The 22,696-nt window shown below is 39.7% G+C and overlaps 1 protein-coding gene and 1 long non-coding RNA gene across 2 annotated transcripts in view; one reads left to right on the top strand and one right to left on the bottom strand.

Moving 5' to 3' along the window:
- Clic4 (chloride intracellular channel 4) overlaps window positions 1-22,696 on the bottom strand; it is a 54,333-nt gene that overhangs the window by 14,903 nt on the left and 16,734 nt on the right. Inside the window, exon 2 of the mRNA XM_005394817.2 lies at window positions 9,287-9,396. Coding sequence (XP_005394874.1) covers window positions 9,287-9,396 — 110 coding nt within the window. The remainder of the gene's footprint in view (window positions 1-9,286; window positions 9,397-22,696) is intronic.
- Window positions 13,756-15,041, top strand: LOC102004884. The gene is made up of 3 exons (XR_262651.2): window positions 13,756-13,954; window positions 14,655-14,705; window positions 14,811-15,041. It is a non-coding gene; the product is annotated as an uncharacterized LOC102004884 (long non-coding RNA).

Genomic DNA, 22,696 nt, shown 5'->3' with positions numbered 1-22,696 from the left:
AGGCTTAAAACCTGTATTACATAAGAATTTTGGCCACACATGGTGGTGCACACCTTATGTAATTTCAGCAATCGTGAGGCTCAGGCAGGAGGACTGCCACAAGTTCGAGGCCAGCCTGGCCTGCACAGTGAGTTCAAGACCAGCCTGAACTAAAACAGCAAGACCCTGTCTCAAAAAACAGTAAACATTAAACTAAAAAAAGCATTATAAGCCAGGCATGCTGGCACACGCCTGTGATCCCAGCACTAGGGAGGCTGAGGCAGGAGGACAGTTGCAAGTTCAAGACCAGCCTGGGCTACAAAGTGAGCTCAAGGCCAGCCTGAACTGCATAACGAGACCCTGCCTCAAAAAGATTAAAAAAAAAAATTAAAAATAAGAAAGTATTATAATAACATATCATGCCAAGCAACTTCATCTCTTTTATAGCCCATAGAGCTATTTATCTTGTTTTGAAATTGGCTGTCCTGCCTGCAATGCCCCCTCCTGACCACAAACACACCGAATTTGAATAAAATAAAAGAGATCTTTAAGTATTTCACCAAGGTGCAATACTTCCGTCAGGAAGAGTGGACCCTACATCTACACTTAGCACAGCGATCAATCTGTCTCTTGCTCTTGTTCACCCACAGTCCCTTTGACTCCATCTTTCAAACTGGTTTGGGAGTATCTCTTCTTCTACGACTACATTTCTATTTTTTCCAGTTTTTTGAGTCAGGGTCTCGCTATGCAGTTCAGGCTATCCTCAGACTTCCAACAATCCTCCTGCCTCGGCCTCTTGAGTGCTAAATTTACAGGTGTGAGCCACCATACCTGCCTTTTAATGTCTACATTTCCAATCAAAGACTATGATTAATTATTTGATTAAGCCAAATTTTCTAACACAGAGGCCTTCCTCTTTCCAAGCTCTAGGGGCCTCTCTTCCAAACCAAAAGAAAATAAGACATGTTCTCTAGGAATTTCTACAAGAACCTAAACTCCTTGTTGGGCATGATATTGCGCACCTGTAATCCCAGCACTCAGGAGGCTGAGGCAGGAGGACTGCTGAGTTCAAGGCCTGCCTGAACTACGTAGTGAGACCTTGTCTCAAAAACAACAAAAAAGAACCTAAGTTCCGAAAGAGGAGTCTAAAAGTTATAATATGATTTGATTTCCAACTCTGATTCTTTGCACAAATCCTGAAGGAGGTCTTCCAGGCCCACATTCATTTTAGTGAGGTAAGCCTATGTAACATTAGTTACTTCTGTCAGGTATTCAACTCCAAATTAGAACTAACTCTTTCCTATTCTCTAGCTCATTGATTTCTTTTGTGTACTCCCTTCTAGTCGTCATCCAGAACACCTGTTCTTCTTTGGTTACTATGGTTACTAAAACCGCCACCACCGTGTCTTTAGTCTGGAAGTCACCTTACTCAGCTCCTCACTCAGACTCCCACATTTGTTTCCACCTATACTTGATTTCCTCCTCGACTCAGGAAGACCTTGTATATAATAAAGAATACAGAAACTCGAACAATTCCAGATTTATATACTTATTTTCACACTTTAAGATAGTTAAGTAACAAAAAAGCAGTATCATCAAAGCAAGAAAGCTAATAAAATTTGTGTAAAATATGAGAGGCTGACAATGTGGCACAATTTTCTAACGTGTGCAAGGCCATGAGTTATATCCACAGCAGTGACAGAAAAACAAAAACAAGATAGCCACAAAAGAGGAAAACACACATACATCTTTCATGAGACAATGCCAGTAAGAAAGTTGTTTAAGGGCTGGGGCTGCAGCTCAGTGATGGAACACTCGCTTAGCATATGTGAGTTCCTGGATACAGTCCTCAATATAAGGGGAAAAAAAGGTTAATACTGTCATGTACAAAATGTGAATACTAGGAAAACAATTTTGTCACTCTAAAGTCATGAAGCTATAAACATTTTTATAAATAACAAAGTCAGCTAAGTAGAAGGTAAGAGTAAGTCTGTCCTTAAAAACAAATAATCTTTCTATGAACAGGGTAGAAGTGGCTAGAGGGGAAGACCACACTCAATACTTTAAAATAACTCATGGAAGCCAGGTGTGGTAGCACACGTCTGCAATCCCAGCACTCAGGAGGTTGAGACAACAGGATCTTTGAGAGTTCAAGGCCAGCCTGAGCTACATAGAAAGTTCAAGACAAACCTGAACTACACAGTGTGATCTTGTCTCAAAATCAAATCAAACCAAACCAAACCAAACCAAACCACAAAAAAACCTGATGGAGCCAGGTATGGCGGCACATGCCTATATATAATCCCAACACTCTGGGAGGCTGAGGCAGGATGATGGTAAATTCAAGCCCAGTCAGGGTAACTTAATGAGACCCTGTCTTAAAATAAGAAATCTACAGCCCCCTGTGAAGGGCCTGGGTTTAATCACTAGTACCAGTAAATAAATAAACAAATAAATGAGTAAATAACCCATGGAGGAGACCAAAATAAATAACAGCTATTATAATTAATTTTACAGCTTTTAAGCTTTCCAAACAAAAATATTTACTAGAGAAGGAGAAAAGTAGCACAGGAGAAAATAAAGATGGAAGATAAAGAACTGGATAAAGTCCCAAACTGAATGGCTCTGCCACTTACCACCACCAAATGGCTAAGTAACTTATGATCTCTTTTGGTCTGGATTTTCCCATCTGTACTATGAATATAAGACCTGTTTTTCCTCTAAAGATCCAAACAGCTGGGCATAGTGGCACATGCCTGTAATCCCAGCACTCGGAGGCTGAGGCAGGAGTATTGCTGCGAGTTTGAGGCTAGCCTGGGTTATAAAGTGAGGTCAAGGCCAGCCTGAACTGCACAGCGAGACTCTGTCTCAAAAACATAAAAAAAAAAAAAAAGATGAAATCAAATAATGCACATGGATGTGAACTAAATAGAGTCATTACTGCTTTCAGTATCACAGCAAAGCAATGCTCTGGAGACGGAGATAGGGTCACCATGAGTTCAAGCCCACTCTAGATAAATAGTGAGATCCTGTGTCAAACAAACAGTTAAAATACAAAGGTTTGATACCATGCTTGTCTCCCTTTAACATCTGCCGTTGATGAGTTTTTTTTTAATGTATCTTAAAGGACATAAAAACTTAAATATTGTAATATGACAGATAACCTAATAATTGTATTTACATCAAAATGACAAACATGATATTGCTGCTTGTCAAACAGAAAAATAAAGAAATTAAATAAAACACAAAGGTGGTGAAACTGAGTAAGACAACTATCTCAAGTCCTTGTTCCAAGTGAAAGCATATTTAAGAAGAAACTTTAAAGCTCTAAATGGCAGACTGCACAAATAAATGCACAAGTTCTGAGCAGTGAGGTGGTTGTCTTACAAGCTGTATCATCAACCAAGCAGAACCTAAGGTTCTGTGACTTCAAGGCCTCCTCGCACTTTGGGGCCTCGGGCAATCTGTTTGACCCACAAAGGTTCCTTCTACAGACACTTCGCAGAAACTTAAGATTGTGAGAACTGCACTAAGAGATAACTGAGTTTCACTGAGATAAATGAAACTGAACTGGTAAGAAAATAATTGCTAAAAATCTGGGGACGTTTTTGGTTTACTTCATAAAAAGCCCTTCCACAAATATTCACCTCATTCAAATGCTTCCCTTAATTGATGTCTAGAGAAAAGAAAGGGCACAGACCTCAAGCCTTGAAATACGGGCCTCATTCTCATCAGTGTTTGGGAGTTTCCCCCTATATTTAGCCTTCTTTATCCTACTAGAACTGTGGACTCAATAAATTATTCTATTCTCTCCCATTTTGTTCCTAGATAAAGAAAGGAAATAAGGAGAAGTGAAAACAAGAAATGAGTAGAGGAAAGGGAGGAACTTTAAAGGGGGAAATACTTTAAACAACTTCAGTGGCTTACTTTCCATTAAAATTTAGTTCGATATACTTGCAACAACTAAAGGCACTGGGCTGGCGGCTCAGCTCCAGCCGCTGCTTATACAATGAGCACAGCACAGCCGCATGACACTGGAGCTGGCTCATGAAGATGATTATCTGTAACTGGTTAGCTCAGCAAATGGAGGAAAAAGTGCCAAGTATGCAGAACTTATCTTTTGAGTTCTTTGTTTAAGGTGCTGCTTTGCAAAACATAAAATTAACTCACATATATCAAGAGAATATTGGACACTACATAAGTAATCAGATATACAAAAACATAGAAGTTAGTAACCAAGAATCCTGTAGTTTTGGAACATTCTAGTCCTATTAATTATGCCTTACTAGATTTGCTATCTTCTGGCTTAATTAATACTAAAGCCACTAACTGAATAAATTAATCACAGACTCATCGAAGACACACACCAAGACTCCTAATTACTGAGCATCTATGGGTCCCAGTTCAAGCAAAGAACCTTCTGATTTGATTAAATGTGGTATACTGTACTGCTAGTCTGTGTCTACTTCAATATCAATTTGTGGACAAATATTTTAAAAACAAAACAGCATCCATGAAGAGATTTCAAATATAGTTTCTATAATTCATAACATACTTTAATATCACAGTTTTGTAAATAAAGTTTATGCTATTAACAAACAGATTTACAAAAATATTCACAGATTATTTTTCTAATTCACTTCTAGTGGCTGAATTCTTGAAATCATCTTGAAAACAAAACACAAGACAGCAAAGTGCTTCCCTCATGCGCACAAGTGCACATGTATGACAGAAACACACACAGGATTCAGAATATATTCGTGAAACACATTTATCTTGAATTACAGCATTGCTCTAGGGCAGTGGTGGTGAACCTTTTAGAAAAGAGCACCCAAACTGCAACCCAAAGCCCACTCATTCATCACACAGTGCCAACACCGAAACTGACCCTGAATACTGAGGTTTTAGTTCAGAAAAAACAACTCATACACTGACATCTTTTGTCTTCAAAGGAAAGCAAGTAACTCACATGCCATACGTTTGTCACCACTGCACTAGGGCTTCATGGGGCTCAGGTGAGCTTTACAAAGGGAAAGAATAGAGATGTACTCTTCTGAATGGCCATCAGCAGGAGGTGGATGATTTCTCTAAAAGGGGGCCTACTGTATCCGCTCTGACTCTCCCCATGGGCCTTTTATGCTGCTGTTACGGAAGATGTATCTGAAAGTGGAACTGACTTCACAACTTACTGAAGACTGTTTTAGAAGCAAGGAACTAGAGAGACATGATAGTAAAAGCAAACTACCTGAAGACTATCTGGACATCAGATTTTGTTCTGATTTTATAACTGTCTTTTAAGATATGGCACAACTACTGGTATCAATTTCATAGTAACACTTTAATTATTGCAAAATTGTTTAAACTCTTACACTAATCTTCCAAAACTTTGTGCCATTACTATGGTAACTTACATAAGTGTGACTCATAATACATCACAGACGGCATGTTTGTATCTGAAGCAGAATGAAGTCACAACTGACAATGCAAAGAATGAGACAGTTTCGTGTTAACGTGAGAGGTGGAGAATGGGAACATTTTCCAGACTTTTAAAAACTGATCTCCAATTTATTCTCTCAAGAGAATATAGCACAGAGGATTTTAGTCACTGATAATATTGCAGACATAATTACCTTTATAATAAAAAGCTAATTTTTTTTTTTTTTGGCCTTTTTTTGAGACAGGGTCTCACTATGCAGTTCAGGCTGGCCTTGAGCTCACTTTGTAGCTCAGGCTGGTCTCAAACTTACAACAATCCTCTTGCCTCGGCCTCCCAAGTGCTGAGATTACAGGAGTGCACCACCATGCCTGCCTAAAAAGCTAATTTCTTAAAGTTAATTATCATTTCTACCCCATTTCTCAAAACCAGAAAAGTTTATCCCAACAAATATACCATACCAGCTGTATAATGTCAGTGTCCTAGTGTCTCTCTCCCATTTTCTCTCATATTACCATTTTCATACTTCCTTCTTTCTCTTCCCCTTGCCTACTTCCCAGGCTTATCCAGGACACTGAAAGGTTTATGATCCAGCTATGCTACAGCAATACGAAGCTCTGATTTAGGCACTGCTGGGCAGTGAAGACAGTGAATGGCTTCAAATAAAGATCTTGATCATCTCTATGAACCTATTAGCCAGAAAACCTCTGAAACAATGTATTATATTCGTAACAGGCCTGAAAATAGTAGAAAGTACCCTGTACAGTACCACTCACAGAGATGACACTGGAGACATCTTAGTCTCCTCCCCCGTCTCCTCTTCCCGAACTTCAGTATCAACAAACTGCCCAGTAGAAGAGGTAACTTGCCCAAGGTCCTGGTGAAATCAATGGCAGGGTTCTTTCCATCCAAAGTCAGACCTTACTCCTGGTACTCCCCCTGTGCCACAGTAGCTCCCTCATTTGGGCACATGTGCCAACATCTGTAACTGCGCCCCAATTTTAATACTGTTACATGTTTATCTGTAGCTTTTATTCAAATAACAGTTGATACAAATCTAAATTATTTCTTAAGCCAGGCACTTTTTATCTAAAACTCCTTTAATACAACTTCAGCATGAATAAAAAAATAGGTTTGGAAATAACTCCTACTAAAGCATTAAGGCTATGGAAGCAAGTAATGGGAGATCAATTCAAAGCTTCACAAAGGACATATGAATACCACCAGAACAGTCATTAACACCAACTGAGATTCAAAGAGAATGCGTGATACGGGTGCCAGAACTAGAAATGGGCTTGTTCCTTATAGTTGAAATGCTATGTGACAACCATTTTTTAGAAACCTAAAATGGGCTTCTAAATAGCTCTAATAGAGGAGGTATTTCTAATGTTCTACAATGGTTTGTTCTGGGATCAGTACTTTTCACTGAGGAATTGAGCAATTACCATGAAAAGCAACCAACTAAGCACTACAGGTATTCTCTCCCACACAGATTTCTAAAGAGAGAAATTTAATGTTTTAAAACTATGAAAGGTGCTTTAGCAGAGCATGATGGCAAACACCTGTAATCCCAGCACTTGGGTGGCTGAGGCAGGAGGATCCTTGCGGAGTTCAAGACCAGCCTGGACTACAAAGTGAGCTCAAGGCCAGCCTGAACTGCATAGGGAGACCCTGTCTGAAAAAGATCAAAACAAAAAAAAAAAAAGAAAGAAAGAAAAGTACATTTACTACAGGATGGTTCGTTCCTCTGTAACAACTTTATTTTACACTTTTTTTAGCCAATGTTTACTCTGTTGGGATACCTACCATTTGAAATTTTGTTTGAGACTCTAAGTGTACAAATTCACGGAAAAGGTCTGAAAAGATAAAGCTTAAACGTACAAGCAATTGTATTTTTCATGAAGAGGATGCTGACAACAACCAGCTCTAGAAGAGGAAGGGATTCAGTATCATGTATCACTTGGACACATTCTCTTGCCCTTAAGAAGAATTCTTAAGATGTAGTGGGATCTAAGATTTCTAAAGAAAACTAAAAAATACAGGCTTCAATTTTAAAAGCTTTCTACTGTTCATTTTACACAAAGCCCCAGGAAATACACATTCTCTTTGACATTTTCCAGTTATACGTCCTGAATGGCTACTTTACACACGTCACTTTTTGAATGCAGAACACATTACTTTCAGACATATACACATCTGCAAGTATGAATCAATTTACAGTAACAATGCCTTTAAAAATGCATTTTAAAGTCTATAAATGAAAATAAACAGATGATTGAAATAGCCCTGACGGATTCACTTCACTTTCTGGACCAGATTCACTATTACTTGTACATAACACAATCGAGCACTGTGTTGAGCAAAAAAGGCCTTCTCAGAGCACAGCAGTGAACTCACTTGTTCCAAACCAAACATGGAATAGGAGAAACCCCCGTACTTTAGGACACAGAAGGGTGTATGCCCGGCGGCATGGTCTATTTTTAGGAGTTATATTGGGAAACTTCCTTTCTGAATCATGTAGGGAAAAAAAGTAAGAGAAGAGTAACTGCATGACTTATGTCATTCTCAAAACAGCTCCGCGCAGTATGAACTAGGTGAGGTCTTCCCAAGTTCTTCAACTGTCACTACCTTCAAAGGCTTGTCTCTACATTTACACACATAACTAAAGGGTTTTCTGGAAGATTTCATGGCTTATTTCAATAAATTTCAAGTCTGGAAAAAAAATTTTAAATGACATTGGAAACAAACAAAAAATAATTTTAAGGCACCAACAGAGCTTCCAAAGTAAGTTAACCCAGAACTAGGAATTGGAGCATAGTTCACAGGTAACTCTGGATGTGACACTCATAAAAGCTAATGTACATCAATTATGCCACCCATCAAAGTGATAACCCATCAATACTTTTCCCTGGACACTGTGCATGACTTGACACATTTAAAAAATAATAGTGAATAATGCTGTGGCATGTCTATCAAAAAGAAATACATTTCTACTACCAAATCCTAGATTTCTCACTGATAAAATTATTTTTTTTTTTAAGACAGGGTCTCACTATGTAGCCCAGGCTGTCCGCAAACTCAGCAATCCTCCTGCCTCAGCCTCCCAAGCATTAAGATGGCGGGTGTGGGCCACCATACCCGGTCATACAGTATAACTATTCTCAACCTTTGTTTTAAATCTTTTGGGAATGTTCTTTACCTCTGACCTACCTGATAAGAAAAAATAGAAATTCCAAACAAAAAGGAGCTCCCTACTTGCTCTTAGTGATCTTTTCAGCCCTCTCTACTCTGCGCTATGGAGACAAAGTTATAGGCAATCCCTCAAATAGCAAAACAATCACAGGGCCAAGGATAATTGCTCTTATTTTACTATTACATTTAATCAAATATGAGTAAAATTGTATTACAGAAAACTATTATTCTCTGAAAAGTAGGTCAAGTGAAATATACCACAACTGTATTCTGCCCTCCACAAACCCCATTCTTGTCTTTCAAGGTCCAGCTTACAGAGGCCGTATGTTCAGCACAGTGGAGACCAAGCACTGAGAGTTCTTCCTCACCCCACGTTCACACTGGAAAACTCAAGGGTTTCACTGCATCCACAGCGAAACTTCGCTCTGGGTGCTACTCGTGAAATTTAGGGTAAACATATGATAGTTCCAAAACAGACTGAGAAGCCACATGCAATTTACTAACAATGAAAGTTGTGTGGAATATTTATACAAGTTAAATCTGTCCAGAAAACAGCAGACTTTTAATAAAATATATTTTCCTCCTATGCAGTCTGAGTGAAGCACAGGAAGAAGAGGATCCATCTGAAAAGACAGTACATGCTCTCAACTTCAATTCATCCCAAACCGCACCATGTCTTACCTTTTCAGGTCCACAGTTGTGACACTAAACACAACTCCTTTCAGCCAAAGAATCATGAAGAGCCTCTGGGAGAAGGGACAGTTTCCTATGCTTTCCCCATCACTGCCAGCCTGCAAGACAGAGTTAAACATTAAGAAACAGGGTCCAAATGATGCTACGCAGAATGACAGCAGTTTCTACAAACTTTAATCAAGAGGGAGGATAGAAAGGCAGCTCTCTATTACTTTGGTCTTTCACTCGCCTCATACTTTTCTGAGCAATGACCAGTCCAGAACAGTGCTGTCCAAGAGAACTTTCCGCAATGACCGGGAGAATCTGTATTGCTACTGTCCAGTGTGGCAACTACTGGCAACAGCTGGCTGGTGAGTATTTTAAATGTCGCTATTTCCAATGTTCCAGATTTTTTTGTTTTATGTATCTTTAATTTAAATAGCCAAAGGTGGTTAATGGCTGCTCCGTCCCTAGGGGGTACTTACATTCCTGCCTCAGTGCAAAGGCAAAGTCTACCATGGATTTTATGAAATGTACAAAACCAGTTCTTATTCTGACAGTACTTTTCATAAGGTAACCCAAAAGGGAAACCTGTACATGTTCCTGTCTCCAAATGCCTGCCAACCTCACACTCAACAAAAAATTCTTTATAAATATCCTCTACCCCTTTCTACACATTCCTTCAGGCAGCAAAACGTAAAAGATATCTTTATAATAAGCTATTTCTATCCTACATGGAACAGATGACTTCCCTGAGCTTACTTACTAATGAGGCAGACTTTTTACAAAAATTCAGATGGGCTAAATCTTTAATCAGGTTTGTCCTACATTTTAAAAGGAGAGAAGAGAGGGCTGGGGATTTAGCTCAGCGGCAAAGCGCCTGCCTGGCAAGCGCAAGGTCGTGAGTTCGGTTCCCGGTACCGGAGAAAAACCAAAAACCAAAAAAAAAAAGGAGAGAAGAAAATATTCTGGCATTTTCTGAGAATCAACACAGCCTTTCAACCAATCTATGGAGAGCACTAGAAATGACTTCAGCAAGTCACTCAAAGATGATTATAAAAGTACTGGTAAAAGTACTGGTTATCATCCCAAAGCAGTGGTGGCAAACCTATGGCATACATACCACAGCAGGCTGTTTGTTAACATCAGAAGTTCTAAAAGGTTAGCCGTCACTGTCCTAAAGTAACTCAGAAACATTTCGATAAAATGCTACATCAATCAAAAGTCATTAGCTGGGTGTGGTGGCGCATGCCTGTAATTCCAGCACTCGGGAGGCTGAGGTAGGAGGATCGTTGCAAGTTCGAGACCAGCCTGGGCTACAAAGTGAGCTCAAGGCCAGCCTGAACTGCATAGCGAAACCCTGTCTCAAAAAGACAAAAAAAAAGTACTTACAAAAAAGGCCTAGTTTTTAAATTTTAGTGTGATTGTGAGCAACCCAAGAAAAAGATTTGAAAGGATTCCTGGCCTCGCATCCAAAGATTCTGATTCAGCAGAATTACTGGGTGGGACCCAGGAGTTCTCAGTTTATATTACTGGCACCCAAGGAGATCCAAGGGAGGCACCTGCGAGACACAGTGGGAAACACTGGTTCAGGAAGGTTAGGGTAACATTCCTTTCTCAGAGTACAAGTCAGCTCACAGTACTAAACCACTGAGCTGTATAATACCCTCATACCTGAAGTTGGTTTTCTGAATATGCTCACCATCCACTTGCAGCATAAAACACTAGTAACATACAAGTGAGTTTACTACAAGTACAGTTAATGCACTGCCTTTATAGTTTGGTGGTGAATATTTTCACACCAGGTTTGCAGCTTTTGATACCCAAATTTGTTTTTTTTTTTATTTTTTAAATGATACCCAAATTTGTTATTCCTGTTTTTTTCCCTCCTATTTAAGATACAGGAGTGTAAATAAAAGTATCCGAAATTTGGTATTATTTGAAAAAGCAGAAGCATCTGGTAGAACAAAAAACTAGCCTAGAGCTTTATCCTGTTCCATTTGTTTAATCTATACATTTAACTATATCTTCCCAAGCGCCTGTCGTAACAGGTAAAGATATAATGAACACATCGTATGTGGCACTTGGAAAGAGGCTGGCAATGAGATAGACTGGCTATCGATTAGAGCTGCAACAGAATTTCCTACAGTGGTCAGCAGGGAACATTCTCAAGCAGGAGAATCTCAGGGCCTGGAGTGGTTCATAAAGACCTGGTAAGGAGGCAAATTCCCTTTTGTTTTCATAGCTGACTGTGTCCTTTGCCCGTAATTTCTAGCAAATTTTCCTATTCCTCTTTCAAGCATACACCTCGCATAACTACTTTCCTTCATACACACAAAAATAACAGCATGAGTACTACTCAGATCTCTCCTTTTGTTTTTTGGGACAAGGTCTCATTATATAGTTCTGCCTGGCCTTGAACTTACCATGGAGCCCAAGCTGGACTCAAACTTGAAGCTATCCTCCTGCCTCAGCCACCTCCTGAGTGCTGAGATTACAGGTGTGCACCAACATGCCCAGCTCAGATCCTTTTAAAAATGCCCTTTTTTACTGATCACTCTCCCAAAACTCATCGCAAGATGGATCACTAGGAATAAGTTTTTTCCCAAAGGTTTAATAGCACCAGAAAACTGGGAGCTAATAGGTTAACATTTATAAAAAGCATGATGAAATTAAAGAAGTTTGGACTTCTAGAAGGCACAAGTCAAAAGCTCCCTCCTTTAGGTGGTACTACAGAACTCCATTTTAACAAAGTTAGAATCAAAGCTACTCTGTCTAGTGTGGACTACTTCTAATACAACCTACTTACTGCTCCCGCTCACTGAGGAGGGGCCTGCGGTGCAGTGGAAAGCATACTATACTGGCGGTCAGGCCTCTATTCTACACACAATTTTGTAAAAAGGCAGAAAAATTAACATTAACCTATAGGTATCTACCACAGCATCTACGAAAAGTATGTCTTTAAAAAGTACTTTGCTTTTCACTGTTTCTAACACTAGTAATACATATTCATTATTTTTAAAATAAGTAAAAACTGAAACACTACATAGTCAGACACTATACCACTGAACCATTCAATAGTTTGTTACTTATTATTCTATACTGTTTTCTATGTTGTTAGAAATATACAAAATTTTTCTTTTAAAAATTAAAAGCTGAGGATGTAGCTGAGTTACAGCATTTGTATCACATAGAAAAATAAAACAGAAAATATGATTACATTATATATCCCCTTTTCACAAATTATATATATTTCCCCCAATTTAATGTCATCAATCTTCTGGAGGATGTACTACCCCTGGCCAGAATGTCATCAGAGAAGGCCCAGAAAGGGAAAAGGTCCTTAACCAGAACAGGGGCCCCTCCTCTCCCCTTCCCTACACTCCGTGCTGGGATGGGGTCAGGAGATCTTGTTAGAGGCTTGATCATCAAAGAGCAGCCAGGAGGCCACTTCCACTAAGATATCAGTGCAATCACTCGGGGAAGCGGAACGCTGACCCCTTCCCAGCAGTAACGGGGAGCCTCTGCACCTTGGTATCAGTGAGACCTAGGGGAACCTAGATCTCTGCTCTCTTATCTTTTTTTCTCCCCACCAGAGATGTTTAAACAGAAGGGTTAGATAAAATGCAAGTCTTACATACAAAAATATCCAGTTCTCAACTGAAAATACCAAGTATTTGAAAAAAGGCAACCAATAAATGCCAACACCAAGACCGAAGAGATGACAGAATTATCTGACAGTATCTAAAGTAGCTATGATAAAACTGCTTCCATGAGCACTTATCAACAGTTGGAAACAAATGGAAAAAAAGCAGACTTAGCAGAGAAACAGAACATGTGTATAAAGAAAAACCAGATGAAAATTTTACAACTAAAAAATATAGTAGTAAGGTTGTGCAGCTGTGCTCTGCTATGGTTTTGCTACTGAATGTCCCCCAAAGGTCCATGTGCTAAAGATGCCATGAACCCTCTAGAGATGAGGCCTCCGGAGAGGGCAGGCCTTGCAATGAGGCTGTGAGATCCCACCTCTTCCTCTGTGGTTTCCTTTGTTTTGCTGCACACTCCCAGCCATTGTCAACCAGTGCACCCACCAGAGGCCCAAGGCAACTGGAACCTCTAATACTGATACTAAAATCAACCTTTTCTCTTTATCGTTATCTTAGGTATTTTGCAACAGTGATGGGAAAGCTAACTAGTACTGGCTCAAATCCAAATGGAAGGTACAGAGAAAAGAATCAGTGCACTGGAAGATAGAACAATAAAAACTACTTGATTTAAATGGGAGGAAAAAAGACACAAACTGCATCCTTTATACATTTCTATGTTTGGTAATGTCGTTCATCTACTTGTCACTTTTGAAGGTTTCATTTGTATGCTATGGCACAAAACTTTTATATCCAGAAATTTTTCCCGTTAGAAACACACTGATGGGGGCTGGGGATTTAGCTCAGCGGCAAAGCGCCTGCCTGGCAAGAGCAAGGTCGTAAGTTCGGTTCCTGGTACCAGAGAAAAAAATCAAGAAAGAAAAAAAAAAAAAGAAAGAAACACACTGATGCTCACAGACATAAGAGGAAGAAACACTGAGGCATTGCTGGTAAGAGCAGAATGTACAGACCACTGAAGCTCATCAGTAAAGGATTCATTAAATTACATACCACCAGAGTGTGGAAATCAACGGTGGGTTTTTGTTTGTTTTTTGTGCTTGGAGTAGAATAGTTATTGCCTAAAGCCTTTCAGTTTTTGTCATCATTTTGATCTTTTTTGAGATAGGGTCTCACTATGCAGTTCAGTTGGCCTAGAACTCACTACATAGTCCAGGCTGGCCATAAACTCACAGCATCCTTCTGCCTCAGCCTGCAGAGTCCTGGGATTTACAGGCATGCACCACCATGGCTCGTTCCATTCGGGGAGAACATTTCTAAGTCAGATTTGTTCACAAGTTCAATGAAGTGAATAAACACCTTCGTCACAAATAAACAATGTAAAGCATAAAAAAACCAAGTATGAGGTCTATTCATATCTGTGAAGTTCATAAGCCAGGAATCTACTGTCTACCTGTTTGATTTGCTGTTGGGATTCCTCTCACACGCCCATTATTCCACATCCCTAACCTGACCCCCTCTTCCAGGCCTGCTGCAACCTTTGAACTGCATAATGCTGGTATCTAGTGAGAAACTGCTGAATTAACTCCTCCACTGCAGAACAGGGGTCAACAGCAAATATCATAAATACGTATTTTAATGTTTTACCAAATCAAGGTTAAGGAACTGCTCACATAGAAAACCTAGTTTAATCAGTCTTTAAACTACTCAGACTTAAAAATACTTAAGGAAAAAAAGGAGCTTTGACTTCATTCTCTTTTGTGTTTATGGGCCAGGGATGAGAATAAATGATGGCTGGAGAAAGGAAGTAAAGCTGGGACCTGAACGTAAGAATGATTCCTGACTACTAAATGATTTTCCTTGACACATTTTCCAGCAATGTGTTGCTACAAGAAGAACTTAAAACTCTGATGTTCTATTTATCTTTACAGTGGATTCTGTTGATCTAAATTAGCTGCCTGAATACTCAAAATGACTTAGTTTGATTTAGATGAGCTGACAAGTAACAAAACAACATGATAAACAGGAGTGTCATCTGGCCTCTACAGGTATGTCCAATCTGTACCCCAGCTTTTTAAGTCCCCTCTTTTGAATGAAGAATCACCTCGGACCACATATAAAACATGTAATATAGCTTATATATACAAGTAAGAACACTTCTTTTTAAATATTTTTATTATTGCTAGGCTTCGGGGCAAACACCTGTAATCCCAGCACTTGGAGGCTAAGGCAAAAGGATCACTGCAAATTCTAGGCCAGCCTGGGCTACACAGCAAGACCCTGTCTCAAACCACCTCCCAAATTTACTACAATATTTTTAAAAAGACCACCCCCAAAAAAACTGTGGGCCCAGGCTTGATACACCTATCAGCTGGAACCATGGTTTGGAGTGTGAATGTTTATTAGCTCTTGTCCTTCTATAGGGTCTGCAGAGTATGCAGGAAGTAACCAGGTTCAGAATCAGACATATTGTGCTCACTTTGGCAGCCTATATTCTAAAATCACAATTAGACATATCTAGGTTTGAACCCTAACTTTGCAACTTAATTAGCTGTGTAATTATTAACAAGTCACTTAACATCTGTGAAACCTGACTACACCATTATTATGGGAGGGGTTACATCAGTTGGGATACAGGATATACACAACTCCTGGCACAAAGTAACAATTCCATACGTGCATTTTGGCATTTTTTTGGGGGGGTGGGGGAAGAGGGGACATAGGGTCTTACTCTGTAGTCCAGGCTGGTCTCAAACTCACAGCAATCCTTCTGCCTCAGAATGCTAGAATTACAGGCATGTGCTACCACTCCCGGCCATCAGTAAGTGACTTTAAAAACACTTCATGTACAGAACCTAAGGCCTAACAATAGGTTCCTCAGTTAAGCACATATTCATTAGAATTTTTAGATTACTTTGTCTTTCAGAAAACAGCAAGAAACAAGAGAGAAAGAACCTAAGCATCTTCCACATCAGATGCTTCGAAATTGCTGGGCATGGTGGCACACGCCTGTAATCCCAGCAATCAGGAGGCTGAGGTGGGAGGATCAGAGTTCTAGGCCAGCCTGGGCTACAAAGTAGGCTCAAGGCCAGCCTAACCTGCACAGTGAAACCCTGTCTCAAAAGGACCAAAAAAAAATCTCTGATGATGCACAGACTATATCACTGGCTCCTGGCCATAACCATACTGTAGAACCACAAATTCAAATGCTATATACAGTAGAATTATGTATGTAAGCTCTATGTAAATAAAATATAGCCTAGGAAAAGATGCTGTAAGAATTTCAGTTGCTGCAGGGGATGTAGCCTAGTGGTAGGGCACTTGCCTAGTATGTGCAAGGCCCTCAGTTCAATCCCCAACATTGCCCCCTAACGAAAAAAGGAATTTCAGTTGCTGCCACTTCCTTGCTCAGCATCACCAACTCATGAAATATACTCCCTGGACAAAAAGTCTATAAAACTCAGAATAGAACTGGTTATTTGAAATGACAAGAGGATACCCAACTACCAGGGCTAGAGCAATGCCAGGATTGGTTGCTAAGAGTTCACATGGAACACTTACCATATTAAAGGATGAAGTCTGCTCTCCCAAAACAAGCTCATCACATGCATTAATCTAGTTAATCCTTCTGCTCGCTAACTCAGCGGAGGGTGGTAGTTATGAGCACTAGGGCCAGATTCTCAGACCATCCGCTATCTCCTACTTAAGTGACTTTGATAGAGGGATTTAACCTTTTTGGGCTGTTTTCTTCTTGTATATGTATTTTCTGGTTTTTGTTTTGCTTTAAGATAATTTTAGGGCTGCATTTGTTATTTTGTTTTTTCGAGACAGGGTCTAGCTATGTAGTTTGGGCTACCCAGGACCTCACAGCAATCTTCCTGTCTCAGCCTTCTGACTTCTGGGATTACAGCCACAGGACACCATCCCAGCTTTCCTCCTATACAAAACAGGTTTAGAACAGCACAATACTCTAAAGTCAAGGAAGAGGACACTGTTCATTGTATACCTTTTTGTATTTGTCAATATTTATAATAACATGAATCTTTTGCTTTTAAAAAAGCAAGCAGCTCTCTTTCTCTCTCATTGCTTTTGCTGTCCTCCACCATGAATGGTTGCCCCACTGCCATGTGCCACCCTGCCTTGGAGCCAGCTGATGACGGACTGAAACCTCTACAAACTCAGGCCAGGCACCCAGGGAAGTCAAGCTGCAGGAATCCAGAAGAGAAACCATCCTGGCACCTTGAAGGGCTCCTGTCTGAATGGAGGGCTCTCTTGCTTCTCAAATCAGATACACTCCCACACAAGGCCCACCCTTCCCTTCAACCCCACTCCCACACTCACATGACCCCTCCTCATTCCTCCCTTCCCTTGGGCTCTGGTCCAGCTGTGACTGTTGTGTCTACTAATGACAGGATGAAAGGAAGAAATTCTTAGTCAAAGGGAAGATCAAGTTATAAAGCTCATATGCAATGAAATAAAATTTAAAATGAAAAATAAATAATAAATAAATAAATAAAGCAAGCAAACCAGGCGTGGTGGCACACGTCTGTAATCTCAGCTATACGGGGAGGCTGAGGCAGGAGGATTGCCTCCAGTTCAAGGCCAGCCTGGACTACAGAGCAAGACCCTGTCTCTAAAAACAAAAACAAAAAAACGCAAGCAAACAAAAATCTTCCCACCTAAAATATGTGAAAATTTAAGTAAAAACTCAAGTTATAGAATGGATAAGGAAAAGTGCTTAAAGATGAAGAAAATCTATGTAACCGAAGTACATGAGGGCAGGATTCTCAAATATCTGAATATATAAAATCCTCAAAGAAGTGGTGAATTTAAAATGTAGATTCACAGGCCCCACTTCCAAATATTCTAGTCCAGTATGTTTGTGGTTGAGTCCAAGAATACAATTTTTAACGAACATTTCAAGCAATTCTAACATGGTAGGTACACCACATTTTCATAAACACTGACAAAAGGAAACATGAAAAAAAATCAAAACTGGAAAGTATGTCCCATGGTGAAGCTTTGAATTCCTATTATGCCTTTTGGACCCTTGTTCTTTGTAGGCCAGTAACCTGCTCACCGCTTGTTTTTAACAGCCTCTTCTCTCCCCTGTAAAGGAATGCTACCTTGCCTTAAACTAGTAAATACCCAAACTTAAACCAAGCCAACCTAAAGCCCTGTTAAGACCAGACACTCAAATTCAAGAACATTCTTATTCTGCACCAAGAAGCAGAGACCAGTATCTATTAAATGCAACACAGGATGACATCATTATTTCTAAAAGTTTGCCTTAAGACCAAATACAATGTCAAGGACAACTTTGGTGATTCAGAGTCCTTCACAGATAAAGTGCTGTGAGAAAGTCGTATCTGGTTTAGAAGAAATTACAAAATTTTCTTACTGTATTATACTACTAAATAATTTGGCCTGTCAGGAAAAAAAAGGGATTCTGTTGTGATATTAGGGACCAGGCTATCTAACCATGGGTAACTTAATCTCTCTGGGTCTTGGTTTTCTAGTCCAGGAGGAGAGGTAGAGAGGGGGAGGCTTTTTTTTTTTAAATCAGAGTGGTAGATGCTCATTTGCATGTGAGAGGCTCTGGATTTGATCCCTAACCCCTCCCCTCCAAAAAGACAGTAGGGAAAATGAAAACATGCTAAGAATTGAAAAAGAAAATTGTATGAGTAAAGGAACACTGAAAAAGAAAGCTCTATATGAGTAAAGGAAAACAAACAGCACTTCAGGGTTCTGGCTTCTTCACAGTTAGTTCTGTTTCCCACAGGCTGACATCTGGCGGGCATTTGCCACTTACATTCTGAGTCTGGGCTTTCTCTCCTCCTTCATTCCCCTCCTCCCAGAACACCTCCTTATCTAGGACCCAGATACACTTTACTCAACGTTCAACACATACTCGCTGAGGGATTCCTATCTCCCAAGCACAGTAGTTTGCTGGTGGGTTTTTGGGGGGTGATTAGTTAGATGGGTTTTTAAGGTGGGGTACTCGCTATGTAGTTCATTCAGGCTGCCATCCCTGAACTCACTACATAGCCCAGGCTGGCCTGGAACTCCCAGTGATCCTCCTTGCCTCACCTCCTGGCCTCCCAAATGCTGGGATTACAGGTGTGCCCCACCACACCCAGCCTAAGCAGGGTAGCTGACACTGGGAAAAGGACTGCGAATGACAAAGATAAGACCTGACCTCATGGAAATTACATTTCTGTAGAAGATAGCAAGTCTATCAAGTTGAAAATTTTAAACTGCAATAAATGCACAAGGGAAACAAAGTACTCAGAGAAAGGACAAAGAACACCTTCTTTAGATGATCCTTTTTTTTGCAGGGGGTGTGCACAGGATGTCACTAAACTGGCCAGGCTGGCCTTGAACTCAAATTTATAATCCTCCTGCCTCAGCCTCCCAAGTAACTGGGATTACAGGTGTGTACCACCATACCCAGGCTGTAGATAATCTCTCAGCCCACACAAAATCTCATCTCTGCTCGACTACTGTGTGTACAAGAGAAAATTATATTTGCAGGGGTCACATCATGACTTTCTAGGCCAAGTTAAACAGCAAGTCTTACACTCACAGAGACAGCTATTTATTTATTTATTTCATACTTTTTATAAAGAACTTACTCTGTAAGAAAAAAGCATTTAACACTGTTTAACTGCAAGGACTGAGAGCAGAATGTCTGGTTTGATATACTAGTTATTTTTGTAACAACCTGTGTGATACTTGTCAAGTTGTCCTCTCTGGGCCTCAGTTTCCTTATATATAAAATGGGACTATCTACTCTCTACTTCACAGGAGTTCTGAACCTTAAATGAGTAAGTAAAAGGCTCTTCACATATTGCCAGCATGGGGTAAGTGCTCAGTAGAAAAGTATGTGTCAAGCAAAGAATGTATCTCTGACTTCACTGAACTTCCAGGAGGGAGGGAGGGAGGTGAAGAATGCCATGCAACAAGTTAGTTACTATTGAAGGATGTGAATGGGAGGGGACACATCAGGGCAAAATCTGCTTTCTACTGAAGACAATAAATAACACTTTAAAACCCAGTGGTGGCAAACCTATGGCACACGTGCCACAGCGGGCAGACCCTCTCTGTTTCCTCATGAGCCAAATCCTGCCAGCCAAGGTTTGACAAATTATCAGCACACATATAACAACAAAGATCACATTAACAGTGCAAAAGCACACCAAATGCAAACTTTTACCTTTCAATAAAAAGCTGTTTGTATCACCGAAAGCTCTGTTACTGTGTTTTTCTTAAAACAAAAGATGTTAATAAGAGTTTTTTTCCTAAACTAAAACCTCAGTATTCAGGTTTAACTGTAGTGTTGGCCCTTTGTGATAAATAAGTGGGTTTGGGGTTGCAGTATGGGCACTCAGTCTCCAAACGGTCCGCTATCACTGCTTTAGCCTCTGAAAAACACGCTGACAGGCATGGAGCTGGTGGAGAATGGAAGCGGAGAAATCTACTCCAGCAGCTGTGGTGAAACATGGATCGTATTAGACACTGGCAATAGAGATAAAAGGAATGTGTAGGTTACACTGAATTAGGAAGGCACAATGCTGAAGATGTGTGCTTGATTTGGTGAGGGAAGAGAAAGAAAAAAAAAAATCAAATGATTCCTAATATTTGCCTCTTTACCATTTGCCTCTTTATAATGACCTTTTTAATATTTAAGAAAATGCTCCAAATGTTCATATATGGTGCTAATTCCATTCCTTTCCTTAACTGATGCCGAAATATTGAAATGTTTAAATATAACAGAACTTCTTAAATAAAAAATGCTGAATGCAAAGTCCATAATCAAAAACTACCAGCTGAAATAAAGGATTAAATGAATGCCAACTGAGAAGATTCTGGGTACTTTTGCTATCTATCTGAAACATATGCACTAAAATCAAATCTAAAATGTCTCAGCCAGAATCATAAAAAAAAAAAAAAAAATCAGATGGCCAGTGACTTATCAAGAATTTAAAATGAGGCACACACTTCTCAGGAACAGAAATATATTATTCAAAGTATTTCTTCGCATCAAAAACAAATGTGCCAACTGCCAGTGTTTTCCCATGTTTATCAACTGAAGACAAATATGTTAGAGAACTAGATGAAATTCTTCTGCAAATCGTAATCCAGCAGCCCACTTTCCCTAAGGGCAGTTTTAAAATAAACACACTGTAGTATAAACTAGATTCAAAAAGAATCCTGGGACTGAAAGAAAACAATGAAGCATTCAGGAAAGACCCCTCTTCCCTCATCTGCACTTATGGCGGCTATCTAAATACAGTGTGGGAGAGTTATTTCTGTTTATCAAGTTTCCAAACGGAGCAGTTTAACCAGACATTCCACCAAGAGTTCAGAAGTAGAGTCAGAAATCCAGTTTTTCCCTTTGACAGGGGGGAAAAGAAACACTAAATTTTCCAGAAACTTTTCTTTCTTAAGAGGTTTATAGGGACTGGGCGTGGTGGTGCATGCCTGTAATCCCAGCACTTGGGAGGCTGAGAGTTCATGACCAGCCTGGGCTATACAAATTGAGCTCGTGGCCAGCCTGAGCTGCACAGTGAAACCCTGTCTCAAAAAGACAAAACAAAACAAAACAAAAAGTTAGGTAAACAAAATCAAAATAAAGAATGTAGAGTGTTGGGTATGAAGATGCAGCTTAGTGGTAGAGTGCTTACTTCTCACGTACAAGGTTCTGGGTTCAATACTTTGCAACGCCAAAAAAAAAAAAAAATTTACATGACATGGATATGCATAGACAACTGACCATAGGGCTATTATCAAAATATTGTTTAATAGCCACATCTTGGACTTCTAAATGTCTAACAGTACAGTAATCATGACAGTGAGCTAGTTGTGCTGGCTTGCCTGTAATCCCAGCACTCTGGGAGGCTGAGGCAGGAGGGTCCCAAGTTTCCTGGGTAACTCACAACTCAGTGACTTAGCAAAATCCTATCTCAACATAAAAATTAAATAAATAAAGGGTAGGAGATGTAATCCAGTGCAAAGGACTGTGCTCTATCCTAAGTACCATGAAAAACTTTTTTCACATATTTATATATAAAATAGCACTAGATAAATGAATAAATAAATCTCAGGCTATTTTAGATTGTATTTTTAAATTTTCATTAAAATATCACAAATACGTTTCTTTCTTTTAAAATTAAATCACATGTCCAACATCGTATTTCAGCTGCAAAAAGTTAATACTCAGAATTTTTTTTTTGGTACCAAGAATCGAACTCATGACCTTGAGCTTGCCAGGCAGGCGCTGTGCTACTGAGCTGTATCCCCAGCTCAGAATTCTTATCTATCCTCTTGGCAGCCTAAAATGTTGTGTATCTCAACAGTACAAGTAATATGCTTATTACTGAATTTTATTACTTACCATTTCATTGCTTCAGTGCCCTATGATAAAAGGCAAGTTCCAGTTTAGAACAGTTCTGTGTCTGCTTTATTGTAAATACAACAAAATCCTTTATCTTTAGGTAGTTCATTTGGAAAACATTCTTTTTAGTCAAAGAATTCCTTCCTGAAATATTTTTCATTTCTCTGGCAAACTGCCTTCATTATCTCTAAGAACTTCTTTTGGCTCCATCTGTCTTCTAATAGATTACTTCCATGAGAATTGAATTCTCTGGATGTGACTTTGGAATCTGAGGTCTCAACTTTCTGTCTGCAATCCTCACTGAGGCTGTTACTCTTGCATGTAAAATAAACCCAGGCTAGACTAGACATCACCCACTTTACAGGCGGAAGCAGACAGTCATGATCCACACACGGTGAACCTGGCCTTCTGGTTACATAA

This window comes from Chinchilla lanigera, unplaced genomic scaffold, assembly GCF_000276665.1.
Source record: "Chinchilla lanigera isolate Chin_1 unplaced genomic scaffold, ChiLan1.0 scaffold00051, whole genome shotgun sequence".
In the NCBI taxonomy this organism is placed as follows: Eukaryota; Metazoa; Chordata; class Mammalia; order Rodentia; family Chinchillidae; genus Chinchilla; species Chinchilla lanigera.
Note: the sequence above shows the minus strand (reverse complement) of the source record. Positions and strands in the feature narration are given on the sequence as shown.